Genomic DNA, 15928 nt, shown 5'->3' with positions numbered 1-15928 from the left:
CCAGTACACCAAAAATTTTAAAGGATTATCTGTATATAATGCATAAGAATAACCTCCAGAATGACCTCTCGACTATTTGAAATGTCTCAGCCAGTGAAACTTTATTTTCTTTCATTTCTCATCCTCTTTTTGGTCAAGAAGGCTTTCTCACTCCCACTATGCCAGGACCAGGCTCATCCCTAGGAGTTCTGTTCCACGTTTCCAGGGAGATTTACACCCCGGAGAGTCATGTCCCACGTAGGGGCCAGGGCTGTGGGTTTACCTATCAAGTTGGCTTAGAAAGAGGACACGTGTGAGCAACAAATGAGGGTCTTTGGGGGTGACTCTTAGGCATAAACATAGGTAGGCTTGGCTTCTGTGCAAAAATATGTTTCATAAAGGCAAGCCCCAAAGTTGAGGGCCTGGCCCATCAGATTGGCAATCCCCAGTTCTTGCAAGAATATCTGAGTTTCCCCAGGTGGGATAGTTTAATATTTCCACATTTTTTCCCAGCCCCTCCAGGACTCTTTGCAGTACTTTTTAATTTTCTGCTGAGAATGCTCTAGCATGTACCTAGGTATCACACTGACCTGTGCAAACCAACAAGGTCTCATGCCCTGTTCAAGATTCTGTGTGACTATGGGCCTTCACCTATTTCTAGTTTAAGCTGCAAATACTGTTTGAAAATATGATATCCCAAGACTTGTGTTTAAATATTTTAATGTTTTGCTGTTTATTATGTTTCTGCTTGTTCTGGAGTATGCTACTAATTCTTCATGAGAAACTCATTGAAATTAAGTCTTAAAAATCATAGTTGCTTCCTCATGTATATTTAATGCTAAAAGCTTTAAGGTTGATTATAAGGAATTTTATTTTATTTATTTTTGGTATGAAAGATTATTGGTATATGCAACTATAAATACAGAAGTATATTCATAGAATTTTGTTGCCTTGTTTCGTTCCTATTAAAATATTTAATGGCTGTGTATTCTCGGCACAATTAAGAATCACTAAGCTGTTTAATAATCTGCCAGACTATAAAAATGACTGTGACCCATTGGATAGCAAAATGAGCTTAGTGTATAGTAATTTTGTTTTCTTTATTAGAATCTCTTCCTATCTTATTATAAAACGATCTCAAGTAGAAAATTCTGTTTTGATTCTGCTGAAGCTGCTGAGTGCTGAGTCGCTAGTTTGCATCTTTTTTCCTTTATGATAGAGTCAGTATTTTAATATTCTTCAGTATTATTGTGTTTTTTTTTTTTTTTACAATAGTTCACTGCATATATTACACATTGTGAGATGCATGTCAGTGGAGAAAATGTAGAAGACAAGCATTTGCTTCACAGGTTCTGTTGGGTTTTTTTCCCTCTAAATATTATATAAATTGCTGGATTATATCTAAGTGTGTTATCATTGCCATGGGGCAGAGGCTTTGTTTGATTTGCTGGGCAGGAAAGTTTGGGACAGTTGTTAAAAAAATCAGGAATGTTAAGATAGCCTCCATTTTAAATGGAGCCTCTTAAATTAAGAACTGAATTGTGACAGGATCATTGAGGCTTTTGTGTGAAGAGTGAGATGCTGCTGGAGATCCTGGCGCTCTGGAAATGTAGTTTTGCCTTCTGCAGAAGGTGCTGCAGCTGGTAAGGCTGTCTGCTTCCCGAGTCTCTGGGCGTTGGTGCTGCAGCTGGTAAGGCTGTCTGCTTCCCGAGTCTCTGGGCATTGGTGCTGCCGCTGGTAAGGCTGTCTGCTTCCCAAGTCTCTGGGCGTTGGTGCTGCTACTGGTAAGGCTGTCTGCTTCCCGAGTCTCTGGGCATTGGTGCTGCCGCTGGTAAAGCTGTCTGCTTCCCGAGTCTCTGGGCGTTTGGGCTGGACCCCTCCAGAAGCGCTCTTTGCATCTCTTGCTTGAACCCCCTAGGGTGACCTCAGTTTTATTTTTTACCTTGCTATAGTGAATCCATGTGGTATATTCTTGTGTTTGATGTAAAGTAAGGGCCTTTCCCCAGACGTGTAGCCCAGTGTCTTTGTCCCGTCCTCCCTTTTGTGAGAATCTGTCCTTTCCCAGCAATCTGACTCCCACCTTTGCTCTGCGCTCCTCCCACCTCTGTCTCAGGCTGCTGCGTGGCTCTGGGCCTGGCCTGTCTGCTCATGCACCTCATTGTGTGCACTGAGTCAGCATCTCCTGTACCTGGTGCTCCAGCACAGCGCTTGGAGCCAGGAGCCTCCCAGTGAATCTTTGTGGGCTCCCCTACCTCGCTTCCTCCTCACAGGCCCTTGCACTCCGTAGGTGGCAGCAGGCTGCAGAAACAGCACTGCCCAGGTCCTTCTTGCTGGGCGCGCAAGTCCTGTAGAGCCGGCAGTCCCTCCGGGTCCTTGGAGGAGCACCTGCGGCCCCGGGGTCAGGCACCAGCCCCTGAAGCCAGCTGCTCAGCAGAGCTCTGTGGAGTGGGTTTCCTGGGTGGGTCCTCTTATGGACGAGGAGAAGGGGGGCGAAGGTGTGGTCTGTGGTTGCTGCCATATGCAGCATTTCCAGTCCTTGGTAAGCAACAGCATGTAGTCGGCATTCATCGCGCACTCACCATGTGCCAGGCGCTGGGCCTGTGTCCATAGGGTGTTCCAGTAACCGTGACCTGGATGGTGACGGCTGCAGTAACCTGATGGATGTACAGTGATGGTGAATAGTCATGAAAATCTTTAAAGGTTCGGAACCACGCTAAAAAACAGTATGCTACAGAGAAGAGGAGAGGAGGAGTTAAGTTACATAGAAATAATGCTTTAGAAATATTTAGACATGATGCCTTAAGAAAACAAAATATTTATTTTTTATTTTAAAATAATATCACATCAAAAGTAAGATCTGATTTTTAGTGGCATTGGGTACCAAACTGAATTTTACGGGATGTATGTCTATGTATATATACACACACGTGGCATTTCATTTAAGTTAGAGCAACTTAAACATAATTGTTGCTCCGCTCGGCCTACATTGAGGTCTGAGGTTCTGAGTAGCTTGCCCGAGGTTCAGTGTGTGGGGGTCAGAGTCTAGGGTTCCACCCAACTGCCCCCACTCGAGTGCTCCGCCGCTAACAGTGAAGCTTGACAGGGTGTTGTACACATTAGAGCTTTATTTTCAACCTGCTGCAGCTGATGTAGTGCCCTGGAAGGGGGGAGGGGTGGGACCCGTGCTGCCTTTCTCTGGGGTTGTCACCCTCTCCCCGGTGAAAGGACTCTGGTAAATGTCTTCTCTGGTCCCTGTGCTGTGCAGGGTTTTTGCCGGGCTATTTGTCTTTTGTTTTTAGCATTTTTTAATTGTGAAATATGTGTACAAAAAAGCAATAAATTTCAAAGTACATTGAAACAAGTAGTTATAGAACAGATTTCAGAGTTTGGTATGGGCTACAGTTGCACAATTTTAGGTTTTTCCTTCTAGCTGCTTCACAATACTAGATACTAAAAGAAATATCAATATAATGATTCAGCAATCATACTCATTTGTTAAATCTTTTCTTCTCTGTTATAATTCCTCTTCCTTTGATTCTTCTCCCAATCTTTAGGGATAATTGAGCTCTGCTCATTCTAACTTTTTTATGTTGGAAACGGCTGTCGATAATATGGGATGGGGTGGAACTAGTTGCTATTCTTGGAAAAGCTGGCCCCTCTGGGCTTCAGGACTTACCTGGCATAAGAACCATCTGGAAGTTGTTTCTGGAAAGTAATCATAGTGTATAAAACTTTTGTAGAACCTTGGGTAGAGCCCGAGGTGTTATTTAAGGTTGGCAGGAATGGTTTTGGTTGGGATTTCGCAAACCATGGTAAATACCAGTATCTGACTGAAGCTTGTGTAAGAGTAGCCTCCAGAATAGCCTTTTGACTCTATTTGAACTCTCTCAGCCACTTATACCTTCTTTTGTTATAATTCTTTTCTCCCTTTTTGTCAGGCACCGTGATCCCACGGCCAAGCTCATCCCTGGGAGTCCTCTCCCTTGTTGCCAGGGAGACTTTCACCCTTGGGTGTCATGTCCCATGTAGTGAGGGGGTAATGATTTCACTTGCATAGTTGGGCTTAGAGAGGCAGAGGCCACATCTGAGCAACAAAAGAGGTTTTCAGGAAGTAGCTAGCTGTTAAGCATAACTATAGGTAGTTTTACCTTCATTACTACATAAATAAAACTTTATAAGAGCAAGCCGCAAGATCAAGGGCTTGGCCCATCGAGTTGGGAGTCCCTAATGTTTGAGACAGTATCAGAGTTTTCCCCAGAGGTAAAGCTTAATAATTCCATATTTTTTCTCCCGTCCCTCAAGGGATTTTGCCAGTACTTTTTAATCAACTGTTCAACACACTCTGGAATGTATCCAGGTACAGCATTATGCTATACAAAATTATAAGCCCTCGTTCCCATTTTGGCCTCCATGTGTTTGGGTTGTATAAATTATCTCTCCAGACAGGTTGAGTTAGAATATGTGCTGCAAAAAAATTAGGATTTGGACAAATAAACCTCTCTCCTTTTGGTCTTATTGGGTAGATGAAGTTCTAAAATACAGACAATGCCCTCCTTACCCCTGTGTTCTGATTTACTTCAGTCCCGACCTGATCGATTTCATTCTTATCTCTGATTGAAGCCTGATGTCTTTTCAGTTTCTTTTAACATTTGTATGTGACAATGCTGACTTTCATAGTTGCAAAACTCTTCCTGCTCTCATTCTTGAATGTCACACAGGTACCCAAATTTCCTGGGAAATAACTATTTGTCTTTTAACTCTGCTTATGGGTCTTTTTCTATGCACAATTGAAATCTACTGAGGGATTTGGAGCTGTCACTATTTCCCTTTATGGCTTCTGAATTTTGCTTAGGAATACCATTCTTTCCTACTCCAAGATTTTAAAAGTATTTCACCCTATAACCTGCTGGTGTTTCTGTAGTTTCTTATATTTGAATTGTAGTGAAAAAGTGTTATGTTGATTTGAGGCTATAGGTGAAGGGTGTGTTTCACTTTTTTGCTCCCTTAAGCATAGTCAGTCATCCGATGACCGTTTCTTGAATATCTGTTGTTTCTCCACTGACCTGTGGTGATACCTTTTCCTACACTCAATTCCTGCTTTATGCAAAGTCTGTCTGGGCCCTCTTTGGATTGGTTGGTCCTAGCCCCTCCTCTTCTAACTCTTCTGGCTCAGCAGTGTTCACATTGAAAGGGCACTGGTTTGTAGGGCCCCACCCTCAAGTTCACTATGAAGAAGTCTGGTGCAGCAGGAAAGAAGCATTTCTGTCCAGTTCCCTGACTGGGGTGCTGCTGCTGCTGCAGGGAGCCCACCCTGAGAAACCCAGCTCTAGCTTAAAGCACTCTCTTCTAGATCAAAGAAAACATTTGCTTGATTGAGGAATTTACTATTTTGGATCAATTTGTTAAAATTTGTATTGAGATTTTGTTGGACATTGCCTTGATTTTATACATTAATTTGAGTAAATTTTGGAAATATATACTCTTTACAATCATCTTATTTCTTTTACTGTTGGTGCTTGGGAGAGCAGGTAGTGCAGGTGTATACAAGGGCAGGTAGTGCGGGTGTGTACGAGGGCAGGTAGTGCAGGTGTATTTGAGGGCAGGTAGTGCAGGTGTATACGAGGGCAGGTAGTGCGGGTGTGTATGAGAGCAGGTAGTGCGGTGTGTACGAGGGCAGGTAGTGCGGGTGTGTATGAGGGTAGGTAATTTTTATAGCCATCTCTATCTGACCCCGGGTTTTCAGTTGAGTCACTTGGATTTTTTGGACAGTCTCATTGTCAGAAAACAAGCATAGAGCGAGTGCTGTTGTAGGTGGCAGGCAGTGTTCAGGACACTGTGATGCACTGGGCTCCATTCCGTGGTGGAGCCCGCCCTCCAGCAGAGGCCGAGGAGCAGGAGGCCTGGATGCCGTCCTGCCATGGTGGCCGGGACTGTGCACAGCAGAGGTTCTGTTCCGCTGATGGCTTTGCAGCGTCCCCACAGCCTTGTGCTCTGGGACAGTTTCCTCGCCTATCAGTTGAAAACTATAGTAGCCATAAAAGGGTTAGTGTGAAAATTAAACAACTTGATGTATGTAACGTGTCTATGCATAAAACTACTAGTATTTGCTAGTGTCATCCAGGATTCAGCGTATGTTACTTAGGAATTTTGTTTCAGCAAAAGTGTTCTGTAGCTTTCTTTTGCCATGTTATCTTTGTGTGGTTTGGTATGGTGGTCATGCTATCCTCATAGAGTAAATTTGGAAATCCAGTCCTTCTGCATGTCTTATATAGCTTAGATAACATGTGTTTTACATTTATATTAAACATATGTGTATCTTTTTTCTTGGCAGTGTTTTCAGATAAGTCTTTAAATTTATTCTGATAATCTGTAATGAAATTATACTATCTCAGGAATGATCAACAGTAAGTTTTTCTTTCTATTGCATCAGAGAGAGAGAAAAGGGCACGCAAATCAAATTGGAGAGAAGAAGCCCCCTGTGTAAATGCCCTGTGTGGGGAGGGCCTGGAGGGTCAGCAGTCCCAGCCTTGCCGCCTGGGCATGTGGCTCTCCAGGGAGGACGGGAGCCTGGCTAGCACCACTCCACAAAGCTTTTGTTTTTGTTTTTAAACTTCCTATTTAAAAACCTTTAATGCTTTCATTCTTACTCAAAATTAGTCAAACGACTAAGCCAGTGGCAGCAGGAGTCAGAACGCTGCGTCCTGGCAGTTGCAGTGCTGGGTATTTTGGCTGTGAATCATTTTTTTAAAAAAACGAGAGTACCTTTCCCCTTTAGATGATTAAAATAAAGAAATTTTAATCAGAAAAAGTGAAAGCAAAACTATAACACTAAATCTAAAGTGATTTGCAAAGGAATGTTACTTAACACTTGGCTTGAAGTAGTCTGTTTAAAATTGGGGCAGTTTCTTTCCAGACCCGGCTAAGCAGGAGGCGCCACCCTACCATCGTGGGAGTGGGCGTATGCCACAGCTCAGGGTGGCGGCTCGTTGCCAGGAGCCCAGGGGTGGACCTGGGGCTGCTGGTGTCTCCGTACAGGGCTCTGGCAGACAGCCAGCTCTGCCTTCAGCCCCGCTATCCTGAGGCGCTTGTTTGCAGGTCGTGCCCACCAGCCGCCCGTGCCCCTTTCCTGGATGATCTGGAAGATGAAGTTCGCTGGCTGTGAAAACAAAGCAGCTGTGGTTGTGGGGTGTGGGGACCCTAACTGACGCCGTGCACATCCAGGAGGTGTCCATTGTGGGGGGGGGGTGTGCGCTGCGTGAGCACCGTGCCCGGAGTGGCATCCTCAGGGCCTGAGGCAAGAGCCTCACCTTCCACCAGTTCCCCCAGACTCCCCAAGGGCGCAGCATGTCCTACTCTCTGCCCCCGAGGGCCGGGAGGGTACAGGCAAGGCCCGGGAACGCACACAGCCACCTCTGAGCCCTCCAGCCACTATGGGGTCCGCAGTTCCAGCACGCCTGAGGCCAACGGCGCTATGGGAACGGGCCCCAGATCCTGATGAATTATAATGATTTTGGATGCTGGGAAAAAAAAGTTGAGGGAGATTTTGATTTCATATTAAGACAACAAGGCACTTTGTTGTTTAATTTTACAGTTTTTAATTTTTAAACAGAAAAGCCCCCATTTCAAAATAAAGACAGAATTCCATAGATGTTTACAGTGAATACATTTTACCTAAGCCATATATAGACATGTTCAGTTGTAGTATCTTAACTAAATCTCTGACATTTTTTTTAATACCAAAAATAACATAGAGTTAACGCCAAGCCCTGAGAATGATCTAGTTCTCATTGAGTTTGTCTTATGTCTTCACGTGAGAGGCTTGTGTCCTAGCCCGGGTAGGAAGGCAGAGGCTTGTAGATAAGAAGCCAGCCATTTTAGGAGTTAAGTGAACAACCTGCAAAGCCCAGAAAAAGAAAAACCCTAAGAATGCACAGTTGTGACATTGATGCTACTACAATTGAAGCTGCAGTTCATGCTATTCTTCTGAAATAAGATCTCAAAGCAGGATAGTTAAAAGAAAAAGGTTCTAAACAAAAAATGGCATTTACACAATTTCTCCACCAATCTATGTGTCAACCATTCGGTTAACTTTTCCACTTGAAAAAGTACGATAGAAAACTGTACAACCCATTCCATATCTGAGTTAATATTAACAATTGCAGAGCCTTCAGGTCAGGATACAGCATCACCAGTGCTTCCCAGAGCCGCTTATACGGAGTGAAGTTCTTTCCACCAAATGAGTGGTTGCCCACAGCCACCGGCTGTGTACATACGAACTCAAATGTTTAGATTTGGGGAGAAGCAAATGCTGCTCCATCGTCCCCTCTGCATTTTCTGTTCCTCAGTTCATGCTTAGAAACCTGTTAAAAATCAAAACAAAGGAATGTTAACATTTCAAGTAAAAAGTAAAATTAAAGAACTCTAACCCAAAATAAGGAAATTCGGTTGAATTTGGCCAATAATTCCTTTATAATAATGATGACTCATTAAATTCATGTTTCTTTCAGCAGTGTCAGGAATTAATCATAGTCTGCAACCCCCACCACAAGGAGCTTTAGTGTTCCTTTCCTGCTCTCTCCGGTTTGATTGAAGGTTGTGGAAATCGCCCCCTGTTTTTCACATGTGGCTTTTCCATTTTAGGAGTCCTTTCTGAGTAGTTGCATTCGTTTTCAGCCTTATTTCCTGCTGTTGTTTAGTTGAAGCCGTAACTTTCTATGTTTTCATTTCTTACCACTATTTGTTTTTCCTTTTTATTTTGCTTCTTACTTGAAAAATAGTTTTCCCAGGTATAAAATTCTAGGTCCGAAATTCTTTCCCTGTAGGACCTTGCAGCTGTTGCTGCACAGTCTTTCCCAGCGTTGGGGCTGGACTAAGAGACCTTTTGCCTTTCTGATGTTCATTTCTTCTGTTATGTGACTTCTCTTTCTGGAACCATTTTGAATTTCTCTTAATTTTTGCTATTCAAAAATGCCGTGTAGTTGTGTATAAGAATATGTGTACTTTATTATCCCTTGGCTCTTTTTTTTTTTTTTAAGTGGGCGGGGTTATTTCTGTGCTCCCGGGCTGAGCTCACCGAACCCAAGATCCCCTTGGCTCTTTTGATGAAGGTTCAAGTGCTTTTCAAAGAATTTGCCTTCTGTTTTCTATTATGTAGAATCTTCCATAAATTGAATATCACATCTGATGGTCACTTTTTTTTTTTTAACTCATAATTGCCATTTATTGGTCTTTTTGTTCTCCATTTTGGAGACTCACTCACTTGTATGATTTGGTGTTCTAGATCACCAGTTTATTTTCCATCCATGTCCATCCTGCTTTTTCAGTCCTTATATTTGCTTTTATTTTAACATCCAGTAAATTTCTCGTTCTCTCAGATGACTGTCACTGCAGCTCTCTCTCTCCTCAGTAAATGGCCACAGATGTCTTAGATCTTTGGGGAAGCCAGTTAGATGTGGCTTGTTCTGACTGCCTGTCCCCAGGGGTCACCTGCTCTGGGTTCACTATGGGCATTCTCCTGAAAGGCGGGTCTCCCCCCAGGCATTTGCAGCTTTCCAGTTGCCTGTTTACATTGGACTCCTTCTTCCTAGTGGAGGCAGGTTTCCTGGGGCCTGTGGCAGTCATACCTTACTGTAGTACTGAGGCCAGAAAGTGAGGGGTGACTGACCGAGGGCATGGCTGCCCTCTGGGATCTGGAAGCCGGGAGTCCAGCGGCTAGACATTCTCTCTCTAACCCTGATGGGTGAGCACAGGTTTCAGTCTACCCTGGGACATTTGTGGTCACTGCCAGGACTTTACCAAGCTGCCTCTCCTGGGTCATCTCTAGCCCAACCACACTTCCCTCCCTAGCCCTGTGATCACGCCATCGCTTCTTTACTGTAGTTCTCTCTCGCTGTGTTCTGGGCAGGCATAGGGGCCTAGCTTGGGCACCCCTGGGACTCCTCCGTTATGTGCCCCACCTTCCATCCTGCACTGCTCCTTTTTGTCAGGATATATTTTTCCCCTTTATTAGTCAATCCTTATAACTTGAACATATTTATACATTTACTGTATCTTTATAAATCAATTTATGTTAGAAATGACCATGATATTCTTTAAGGGATTGGGATTTATCTTAGATTTATGTAATAAAGGGAACCCAAAATGACCTTTTCCAAACAAAATATATTTCTCTTATTTCTACTTACTCCATTAGGAGTCCGTGAAATATGTTAAGATGTATTATTTTTCTGTAATCATTATTGCTTTGTAAAATTATTTATAGATTGCTTTTGACCACTATAGGCATTACGTTATATCATAAGTGGTTCTCCGTTGAAGACTTTTTAGATCAACAAGTTGACTTGGGCAGTAGAAAGAACCTGTGCTGTGGAGGCATTGTTTTCCTTTGAGGACCATTGCTCTGAAGTGGTCATTAATAACTGATGTGTGTCTGGAGTGTTCTGTTTCAGTATGTAGTTTAGGTACCCAGTGAGAGTCTGCATTGGGAGCTCTGCTCTTTGTTACTGTATTGTAAAAGCAGTGGGCCTTTCACCTGGTTCTTGTTTTGGGATCAGTAATAACATTCATTATAGGCATTTATCCTTTTTATGTGTGAAGGCGGGGAGAGAGAAGGAATTAAATTTGAGAATTAAACCGTTTTATATTTTATGAAGGATGAGGCCCTGAAAGTATAATAGCACCATGAATTCTTAACCAACCCTTTTCATAAAAATAAAAATAATTTTAGGGGCGGGCCACGGCGGCTCAGCAGGCAAGAATGCTCACCTGCCATGCCAGAGGATCCGGGTTCGATTCCCGGTGCCTGCCCATGTAAAAAATAAATAAATAAATAATTTCAGGTTTTATTTGCACACAATTTGCTAGTGTTAGTCTCCTCATTGGTGACTCAGTCCTTGCTCTCCTGAGTGCCCCAAGGGATAGGGCTGGGCAGAAAACAAAAAGGTAGTAGTTCTTAGATACCTGGAGAAACCTACTAAAACATGTGCTTTTTCCCTAGAAAAAAATGCATGCCTGTAACCCACTGAAGCCCATCATAGAATTCAGGTTACCAGCCTCTGTTGTATATAAAATATGTTGATTTGGCAAAAAAAAGAAAAAAGATTGCTTCCCACCAGTTCTGTACAAGGTAGTATGGGCAGCCTCAGTAGGGACTTTTCTTTCTCACAAAATCCTGGTGAAATCAGAAATCATGTGGCCAGCGCACTGCCATGAGGCACAGGCAGCCAGTGGCTTACTGTTCCTCTCAGCCCTTGAGAATCTGGAAAAATAGAAATGTCTCTTATTTCTTGTAAATGATAGCAAATACATGATGATTTCTATGGTTTGATTAAATCATGGGGTCAGTAAAAGAGGAAGAATTGATAACGTGAATATATGTGTGTTTTCTCATAGCCACCAACAGCAAAAATGCATGCAATCATTGAGCGGACAGCCAATTTCGTGTGCAAACAGGGAGCCCAGTTTGAGATAATGCTGAAGGCCAAGCAGGCCCGAAACTCTCAGTTTGACTTTCTGCGTTTTGATCACTACCTCAACCCCTACTATAAACTCATCCAGAAAGCTATGAAGGAAGGAAGGTATACAGTACTGGCAGAAAACAAAAACGAGGAGAAGAAAAGTATGTCAAACTGTTTCTGTCCTGTGTAGACTCTAGCCTGTGTTGGGCTGTTGTGGAGGGTTAGGGTGGGGTGGGTGTAGCTCTGGAAAAAGTATAAAAATGCCTGGTTGAAAATCTGTGCTTTAGAATCTTCAGGTTTCTGGAATCCTGCCAATAAAACATGTCAATCACCCAGGTGGTGCGCCTATAGGACAGCACAAAGCTCTTTTTAACAGTTCTTAAAGACCTGTTCAGTTCTTAGTTAACACTTTTACAGACAGGTGAAATGTGATTAAACCTCGGTGCTTTCAGAACATAGTCATCCAGGCTGCACGTTTTTCCTCTTGTTTGGCTGCTCAGTGTTCCAGCAGGAGAACTGTGGCCCCCATTCTTCCCAGTGTCCCTGCCAGGGCACGGGTACCCCTGCTCGGCGCCGGGGGAGTAGGTCACACTGTCCCTGAGAAGGAGAGTGGCCACTTTACCTGGGTTATCTGTTATAAACTGTTGTTTTTGTAGTAGTGTCTGTGTTTAGAATTCTTGATACAAAAGCCGTTTAGCTTTATTTTAAATCACATTCAGAGACAATTGTCTGTATATATAGACTTCTGTTGAGTTTGCTTTTGTCAGCTGAAATGCATTCAGAGACCGAGTTGTATAAATCTTACTGCAGACCTTATTTTCCCCGAGTTTGTTGCTGTGTAAAATTTTTTTTGCTTCTGTAAACAGTAAGATATTTCGACTCTCTTATGAAAAATTAAAGCCCCTCTGTTTTTAGACCAGCGTACAACGCCTCCAGCCTAGTTAATGCTGGAGGGGAGTTGCTGGGTGTCAGGTCTCATGCTGGGTTTCCCTCACCAGCTTGGGTGGCCACATCCCACAGGAGAACTCCCACAGGGGTTTCCGGACAGGTAACCGAGAAATGGCTGTGAAAACCTCTGTCTTTGCTTCTGAGTGTTTATGTAACTTATTCTGTGCCTTTCTTCTCACCATACACCAAAATCTTGACATGTAATTTTGATTTCAGAATCAGGGGCCAGCTCTGACAACGAGGAGGAGGAAGAGGAGGAGGAGGATGGTAACTACTTGCATCCATCCCTCTTTGCGTCAAAAAAGTGCAGTCGCCTCGAAGAGCTTATGAAGGTTGTCATCTTAATACTGAAATCTCTTTTTCATGTCAGAGTAGAGCTGACACTAACTTAATTTTGGAAAATAGTCAGCTTGCCATTTCTTCTATGTTATAGCAGTGTCTGTTTTGTCATCAGTAGGTTTACTGTGAATTATTGTTTTGTTTTTAACTTGATGGCAAAAAATTTGCTTCCTTTATTTCTTATATATCCCATATTATAAATTACATGAGCAAATTATTTCATTTTTTTATAATTTAACTATTTTGAGATATTTTGAATAAGTAGGTTGCTGGTTAAGACTTAGAAATTGTTTTGTCATGCAGATTCATAAAAGTAGGATTGGGTTTTATAGATATTCAGAATATCTGCTTCTTGAAGTGCTCTATTACCTTCTTAAGTAGTTTTAAGATAAACATTTTTACTTCTGATCAAACCCCCCCATCCTTACCATAAAGGACTCATTCAGCATTTTTCCCATGGTTAATTTGCACCAGAGTCTGTCATTTGTGATATAAAAAACAGGAGTCTGTCAGTCTTAAGCATTTCACTCCCAGCATTCATGCAGTTTTGCTGATCCCTCAAAGGAATGCTCCTTAATTGATCTAACCTCAGAAACTGTTGGTGACTAAAAATCAGAAATTCCTTTAAGGAAGTACAAAGTTTCAGGTTTTGAGTGGATTTAGAGGCAGACACAAGTGAAATTCTAGTCTTGATGTCCTGCTCCCTCTCCTTAGTGGTGTTGGATTTAAGTCTTTGATGCATTGAGTCGCTTTGGAACTCAAAACCACTAAATTATTAAACCACAATTAGTCAAGGATGTGTGTGTGCGCGTGCGCGTGTGTGCGTGCATGTGTGTGTTTGAGGATCTACCAAAGCATATGGTAAGACATTAGTACTGTGAAAGCACTTGGAGATAAAACCAGAGGAAGAAATGTGCATACTCTATTTTAAAGTTGCAGAGCCTTTTGCAGCAGAAGAGCTTTAAGTGGTTCAAAGTAGAGAAAATGACTTAAATGTGTGCTGTGTCTGTCTCCAGCCTTTGAAGGTGGTGGACCCCGATCACCCTCTGGCAGCGCTTGTCCGTAAGGCCCAGGCTGACAGCTCCACGCCCACCCCACAGGCTGCAGAGGGCACAGCTGCTCCGACGTCCCAGGTGGAATACACTGCAGACTGTGAGTCATGGCCCACGTGGGTGGCTGTGTTGGTTCTGAGTGCATTCGGCTGCGTGTGACTGAGGTGGCCATGGTGGTTTAACCAAACGAGCATTTTCTTTTCTCATGTGAAAAGAAATGTGGAGATAGGCAGTACAGATCCAGTCCACAATGCCAGGAGGAGCTCAGTGCCTTCTGTCTTTCTGTTTGGCCACCCTTAGCATGTAACTTTCGTCCTTTTGCCTATCACCTAATGTTCACAAGATGACTGCCTATCTCCAGCACCAGCGCTGCATCAGGGAGGACAGGGAGGGGCAGAGGCAGAGAGCAGGCACAAGCTAACTCTGCCGCTCTCAGAGATCTTTCCCAGAAGGCACACCCAGTGGCCTTCTTCGGATCTCACTGACCAGAATGCTGCCACATGGTCTCCCCGCCGGACGTGACTTTTCAGTTGGGTGCGTGTGCTGCCGTTACCAGAGTTTGGATTGGAAGGGAGAGGAAGAGAATGAGTATCGGGTAGACTTAGAGTGTTGTCTCCTGTGTGGCTTTCTTTAAAAAGATGTATGGCACGATTGTGATGATAAAAAAATAGTCAAGCCTTCTCTATATTTTGAAGCAGCTAGAATGAAAAAATCTGAGAGGATTGTACGGTAGCCCCTGACAAACTCTGGGGTCTGTCCTGTAACTACTTGTTAAAGAGTGCTTTGAAAATTATTGCTTTTTTATGTCTTTACTTAGTATATATGTTAATCTATACAATAAAAAAGTTAAAAAAAAAGCTATACAGCATAAAACACATACAGGTTGTGTCTTCACTTATCCTTGTGGATTGCTTTTCTTTGATCCTTTTAATTGCTTAAATATTTTAATTGAAGATAAATCTTGAAGTTCTATTCAGGAAATTATTTGAAAGTGTTTTGCCTTGGTCTCATTATCAGCTCTTTTTAATAATTTTATTCAGTGGTTAAATATTTAATGAAGATCATATTTAGCAAAAACCACTAAAATTCATCTATCGGCCTACTTCACATGGAAATCTAATATAATGAATCCATTAATGACTCTTTCATTTAGAAATTGAAAATTCAGCCTGAGATTAATTCTGCTTTAAGGTGTAAGCAGCTCTTTTCTTGAGATCAAGCTTTGGTTAAAATGATAATTGTGTTCTTTGGCACTTCTCTTTTAGAAGGGCCCAGTAAGGCTAATGTATAGTTTTGATGTGCTAACTTATTACTTTAGACTTTAAAAATCTGTCACTTGAGTGAACATTCTATGTGTGTACTCAAAAAAACCTCTTAAACATAAGAATTTTGATGCTTCTTTAAATGATCAGATCACATTTCTCTGAATCTTCAAATCAAAGAGCAGACCTTGTGTTAACGCAGTTGCATTTTGCACAGCAGTCTCTGCTCTCAGGCCATGATGCCAATGTCCTAAACAGGCAGAGTCCTTCACAGAGCTCAGCACGTGGGGCCTGGACACATACACACGTGTACACATGACACACCTTTACAAAACCCCACCTTGCCCTGCACAGTGTGGTGCTCACACCTGAGAGTTAGGCACGAGCTGTGACCAGACAGACCAGGTGTCTTGCACCCGGCTCGTATGTACTCCGGGACACAAGTTCACTGAGTGCCAAGTTGCTTCTGTCCTTCCTGTCTTCCCTTTGCAGAGCCTGTAGTTGCATATGCGTAAGTCAGATGCCATTTCAGGTGATTCCACTGGATTTCTAATACCATTAGGAATAGAAACCTTGCCTGGAGCCGGGTCTGTGCCCCTTGCCTGGGGTGGTTGCTGTGCTTTTCAGTAGTTGCATGCTACTGTAGTAGTTATGTAGAGCAGTCCCACACAGTGAGGGCAGAGGGGTGGATGGGTTCAGAACCAGTCGGGAGGAGGGAGTCACAGGGAGCGGGTCAACTGTGGCTGTCTCCAGGGAGCTCCCCTTGCTGCAATGCTACCTAGGTCTCTGCCTCTCCCCCCACCAGAGGCCGAAGGAGGGTCCAGGTAGCTTCAGCTTTGGAAGAGCCCATGCTGACTTTCTTCCCACACCACAGGGGTCAGCGCCACGGGGC

At 43.2% G+C, this 15928-nt stretch overlaps 1 protein-coding gene across 7 annotated transcripts in view; it reads left to right on the top strand.

Moving 5' to 3' along the window:
- Nucleotides 1-15928, top strand: part of SFSWAP (splicing factor SWAP) — a 208971-nt gene that overhangs the window by 124884 nt on the left and 68159 nt on the right. For all 7 annotated transcript variants that reach the window (XM_077159535.1, XM_077159536.1, XM_077159530.1 and 4 more), the window contains 3 exons: nt 11371-11596; nt 12600-12715; nt 13739-13874. In XM_077159535.1, coding sequence (XP_077015650.1) covers nt 11371-11596; nt 12600-12715; nt 13739-13874 — 478 coding nt within the window. The remainder of the gene's footprint in view (nt 1-11370; nt 11597-12599; nt 12716-13738; nt 13875-15928) is intronic.

Source organism: Tamandua tetradactyla, chromosome 5 (genome assembly GCF_023851605.1).
Source record: "Tamandua tetradactyla isolate mTamTet1 chromosome 5, mTamTet1.pri, whole genome shotgun sequence".
NCBI classification, from domain to species: Eukaryota; Metazoa; Chordata; class Mammalia; order Pilosa; family Myrmecophagidae; genus Tamandua; species Tamandua tetradactyla.
Note: the sequence above shows the minus strand (reverse complement) of the source record. Positions and strands in the feature narration are given on the sequence as shown.